We start from the raw sequence: 5,438 nt of genomic DNA, 5'->3' as shown, positions 1-5,438 counted from the left end.
TCCTGCCTCAGCCTCCCGAGTAGCTGGGACTACAGGCGCCAGCCACCACGCCCGGCTAGATTTTTGTATTTTTTAGTAGAGACGGGGTTTCACTGTGTTAGCCAGGATGGTCTCGAACTCCTGACCTCGTGATCCGCCCGTCTCGGTCTCCCAAAGTGCTGGGATTTCAGGCTTGAGCCACCGCGCCCGGCCTAACTTCTTTTAATAAAAGTTTCAAACATACAAAAGTTGAAAGATGAATGCAATAATCACTGATAAAGTACAATCACCACCTAAATTCAAAAATTCTTTTTTTTTTTTGAGATGGAGTCTCGCTCTGTGGTTTAGGCTGGAGTGCAGTGGCCGAATCTCAGCTCACTGCACGCGGCACTGCACGCTCCGCCTCCTGGGTTCATGCCATTCTTCTGCCTCAGCCTCCCGAGCAGCTGGAACTACAGGCGCCCGCCACCTCGCCCGGCTAGTTTTTTGTATTTTTTAGTAGAGACGGGGTTTCACTGCGTTAGCCAGGATGGTATCGATCTCCTGACCTCGTGATCCGCCCGTCTCGGCCTCCCAAAGTGCTGGGATTACAGGCTTGAGCCACCGCGCCCGGCATTTTTTTTTTTTTTTTGAGACAGAGTTTCCCTCATTGCTCAGGCTGGAGTGCAGCAGTGCGATCTTGGCTCATTGTAACCTCCACCTCCCAGATTCAAGTGATTCTCCTGCCTTAGTCTCCCGAGTAGCTGGGACTACAGGTGCGTACCACCACGCCTGGTTAATTTTTTGTATTTTTAGTAGAGATGGGGTTTCACCGTGTTAGCCAGGATGGTCTCAATCTCCTGACCTAGTGATCCACCTGCCTCGGCCTCCCAAAGTGCTGGAATTACAGGCATGAGCCACCACGCCCAGCCAAAATTCGTAATATTTTCATATTTACCTTTTAGGAGACAGGGGCCAACAATATAAAAGTAAGTTGCAGACATGATCATACCTTAGCTTTCATCATCTCAGAGGGCTGGATTCTAACTCTTTAAATTATGCCTTCATAGGCTTTCCTTTTCCAGTAGTTCTTTGAACTATGTGAGTACTTATTATTATTATTATTATTATTATTTTTGAGAGATTCTCATTCTGTCACCCAGGCTGGAGTGCAGTGGTGCGATCTCGGCTCACTGCAAGCTCCGCCTCCCGGGTTCACGCCATTCTCCTGCCTCAGCCTCCCGAGTAGCTGGGACTACGGGCGCCCGCCACCACTCCCCGCTAATATTTTGTATTTTTAGTGGAGATGGGGTTTCACCGTGTTAGCCAAGATAATCTCGATCTCCTGACCTCATGATCTGCCCACCTCAGCCTCCCAAAGTGCTGGGATTACAGGCGTGAGCCACCGCGCCCGGCCGAGTACTTACTACTTTTACAATCACTTCAGCATTTAAGTGCTTTCTTAAATTGCTACTTAAAGTCACATACATGCTGCTTCCTCTAGAGAAACAAGTTTTAAGAGGTATGTACCACATTATATTTAAAATAGTTTCTCACATTACCAAGCACAGAAATGAGCATAGTAGGCTAAGGGAAATGCTGCTTACCTGTCTGTTGAGGGACAATAAACACTAAATAGGGAAGAAATCCATCCAGTGTTATAAGTAGAAAACATTTTCTTCTGAGTCCATTAGTCCCTTGACTAGTCTCTTAGATTTAGAACTCCGCTCTGCAGACGGGCTTTAGTGGATAAAGAAACTCCACATAACAAAGAAGGGAGCGCATCTACAGTCAAGAAACAAGGTGTAATTCCAAAAATTAGCAGACTCACTCACCTGGGATCTGGCCGTGAGGCGCAGAGCAGCCACTTCTCCCTCTTCTGTGCTCTTCTCTTGGAAATGGGGAGAATCCTGGGAAGACAGAGCTAACGACAAGAAAGCAGTAATGATGAGACCTAGACTTAACTTGCCACTCAGATTTAAAGTCTAAAAACTGCTTCAACATACTGTATGTGCTGCCTACAAACACTGAGACTGAAGGCACCCCAAAACAACCCACCTCCTCCCAGGACCCTTGTCCCAGGATGTACGGGAATATTGCTACTCTGGGCTCGAATTCAGTTGCTATAATCATAACACATTCTGTAAGATGATATCCTCTGATCTAGAAATTAGAATATGTCAGTTAATTTCCCAGCTTAATCGATACTCATTGGTTCTCACTCTGAAAGCTTATTTATAATGTAGATTGCTGGATGCCAACTCAAAGTAATAAGCATTAGTTGAGCCTGGGGTACAATCTAGAAATCTAACAACCACCCCAGGGGGAATTCTGGTGTAGGAGGTCACAGCACAACCTTCATGAAACTGGTCAGGTAGAACTGAAGTCAGTCATTAACTACTATGCCTGTTTTCTCCTATGTAAAACAAAATATTTTTGACAACTAAAGGCTGAATTCTTAGCCCCAATGGAGACTAGCATGATATAATCATTTGGGAGGAAGAGTACATGAGAAAATGAAGTAATTGAGGCTTTTTGCTCATGTCACAGAAGTTAACATTTCACTCACATTTTGTGGGTAGCTGTGAAGAGTCCACTGTGTGTCCAGCTGCCATGGAAAGGGCGGTGCTCCCATACCAAGCCCTTCAGTCTCACTTAAAAAGCCCATCCATCCCCAAGACAATGGAGACAGCCAGCCAAGAGCCACCTCCCCTGAGCCAACCGTTTTCCCTTCAGGAGCAGAAATTTCGTCCTTTCACGCCACAAGTTCAACACGTCCGCAATTCTCACCTCTTTTCTCAGGCATTTCAGTCAAATCTGTCTCCATGATCACCACTTCCTCCTTGTTCTGGAGATTCTGCTCTTCACCCCAATTCAGATCTCCCTGGCCAGACGAATTAGAAGACCCCCGGGCCTCGTGTTCCCACTTCCTGCTTCCCTCCTGGGCTCTGATGAAAGGCCTGGGTTAGATCGGGTCGGTTTCTTTCTCACAGTGGAGTCTGCCTCAGTCCTGCGGCGCTGGAGCCTGGAAGCCCAGGGACAGCATCCCTGAGGCTGGGTCCTCAGGTGTCTGTCCCTACCGCTTGGAGCTGTCCCTGGGGGAACCGGGCGCCTGGAAGAGGTGGCGCTGGGGCATCAGGAATTTGGGCAAATTCTGCCGCGTTCGGGGCACTGGCCCAGGACCCCGCGACCGCCCCGCCCGTCGCACAATCGCGTCCCCGGAGGAGAGGATCAGGCCAGAGTGAGAAGGGACGGGGCTCATGGTCTGCCCTCGAGGCCCCTTTAACAAACGAGCACTCTGCCACAGAACGACCCGGGTAACCACTGCCGAGGCCGAGCGGAGACGAGCGACATCACCACAACCAAACTCACCTCCCATCCCGGGCCTCACAAAGGGTACGAACTTGTTTGGCCAGCTCGGAGTCGCGCATGCGTAAGAAGGAGCGGAGCCAGGCGGGCAGCTCTCATCCCGCCCGGAACTACAATTCCCAGAAGCCCCTTGGCATCTCCCGACCCCGGTTCTCCGCAGGTGGGAGCACCAGCGGTGCGGCTGGGAGAATCGGAGGATCGAAGAGCTCCGTCCCTCTCGCGAGAGTATGAAACAACATCTCGGGTGTCTAATCCTCTGGGCAAGGGAGGGAGGGAGTAGCGGAGACGCGGAAAGAAGTCAGGGTCAGTCCCCGCGCTTTGTCTGCAGAAGTTCCTGAGGCACAGTGCTTAGGGCTGCTAAGTTCAACCCAAATTACTCCGGTGTAAGATACATTAAAATACATCGTTTTTATCCGTATTTTGTGCTCTCAGAACTCATCCTTTGCTTTCAAAACATATGAAGGATATTTTTAGGAAGAGCAGGTCCCTCTTTGTACACTGAGTCCGATGTTCCTGTGTCCACAGACTACTTGTAATCCTAAAAATTCATGTATTTAAAATGAGTTGAAAAGATAGAACCTGTTTTAACAAATTTGAGCGACAGGTTATTTGCAGACATAAACATTAGTTTAAATGTATCATAAAAGGTGGTTCAAGGGACCGTTATTCAGTCTCTCCAATTCTATTAAAGGACTAACCCATCCACCTCCAACTTCGTGTGTAGACTGCCCTCCTTTACTCAGTGAATGACATTACTGCCCACTCATTTGCACAAGTCAGAACCTGAATATTCTTAACTCTTTAATCTCACCATCTATCACCAAGTCCTATTCATTATATCTTAAATAACTCCATTGTTTCCATCTTTCTCCATTCCCAGTAGCATTACCTTACTTGGGGCCACCACCATTTCACTAGGATTGCCATTGCAGCCTGATAGCTGGATTCCCTAACTAAGGTTTTCTCTACCACCAATCTGTTCTCGACACTTTCTGGCTAGTGCTCATTCTAAAACAATATGCTGTTACTTTACTGCTTAAAACCGTTCAGTGGCTTTTAGAAACTTCAAGGAAAGATGATTTCCAGTTCCCAGAAGGGATTTGTAACTCCCATTATCTCAGCCCCCTGGTAGTTACACCTTTGTGCAATCCCCTCCTCTTGTGTATGGACTGGGACTTGCTTTTAACCAATACAGCACAATAAAGATGACATAAAAGTCTAATGGGCCGGGCGCGGTGGCTCAAGCCTGTAATCCCAGCACTTTGGGAGGCCGAGACGGGCGGATCACGAGGTCAGGAGATCGAGACCATCCTGGCTAACACGGTGAAACCCCGTCTCTACTAAAAAATACAAAAAACTAGCCGGGCGAGGTGGCGGGCGCCTGTAGTCCCAGCTACTCGGGAGGCTGAGGCAGGAGAATGGCGTAAACCCGGGAGGCGGAGCTTGCAGTGAGCTGAGATCCGGCCACTGCACTCCAGCCTGGGCGACAGATCGAAACTCCGTCTCAAAAAAAAAAAAAAAAAAAAAAAAAAAAGTCTAATGTGTGTCTTGCTAGGAGACTCCTCTCTTACTGGCTTTGATGAAGTGGTAGTGACGTTGGGGAGGCCCATATGACAAGGAACTGAGGATGGCCTCCAACCAGTAGCCTGCAAGAACCGAAGGCCCATGGTCCCACAACCTGCAAGAAGCTGAACCCTTTATGCAGCTCTGTGTGCTTGGAAGTGAATCATTCCTTGTAGAGTCTTCCCATGAGAACCCTGTCTTGCCTGACGTCTTCATAGCTGGCTGCAAAGAACTCAGTTAAGCTGTGCTCAGCTAAACGTGTGCTATTTTGGACCACTGAGTATGTGATCATATTGCTATGCAGGAAAATTTAACTAATACAACTTTGTAACATGAAAGAGGTTCTTCTTTATCAAAATCCAACCTGGAGATTGTCTGTAAGAGGGAAAATTGTTGGAATGAACAACTATTGAAAAGTTTATTTGAAACCCACAGGAAGACAAATGGCTACGGTTGGTCCTAGGAGGTGTGTGGCCTGTACATGTACTTTTAAAAACCTATCCTAAGAATGGTAAAGGAAGATACAGGAAATATCAAGCAAGAACTTG

General features: G+C 47.8%; 1 protein-coding gene across 6 annotated transcripts in view; it reads right to left on the bottom strand.

Annotated features, from left to right (window-relative positions):
- The window catches only part of ZNF286A (zinc finger protein 286A), a 21,146-nt gene extending 17,615 nt beyond the window's left edge, over positions 1-3,531 (bottom strand). Inside the window, exons 1-3 of one of the 6 annotated variants that reach the window (XM_017864739.1) lie at positions 3,331-3,531; positions 2,749-3,070; positions 1,794-1,882 (exon numbers count right to left, since the gene is read on the bottom strand). In XM_017864739.1, the coding sequence (XP_017720228.1) occupies positions 1,794-1,882; positions 2,749-2,785 (126 nt within the window). In that variant the 5' untranslated portion in view covers positions 2,786-3,070; positions 3,331-3,531. Of the gene's footprint in view, positions 1-1,793; positions 1,883-2,527; positions 3,071-3,330 lie in introns of those variants that run through there. The other 5 variants (XM_017864737.1, XM_017864735.1, XM_017864736.1 and 2 more) reach the window with 5 other exon arrangements.
- Between the last annotated feature and the right edge of the window lie 1,907 nt (positions 3,532-5,438).

Source organism: Rhinopithecus bieti, unplaced genomic scaffold, assembly GCF_001698545.2.
Source record: "Rhinopithecus bieti isolate Rb0 unplaced genomic scaffold, ASM169854v2 scaffold_80483, whole genome shotgun sequence".
NCBI lineage: Eukaryota > Metazoa > Chordata > Mammalia > Primates > Cercopithecidae > Rhinopithecus > Rhinopithecus bieti.
This window is presented reverse-complemented; position numbering and strand designations above follow the sequence as displayed.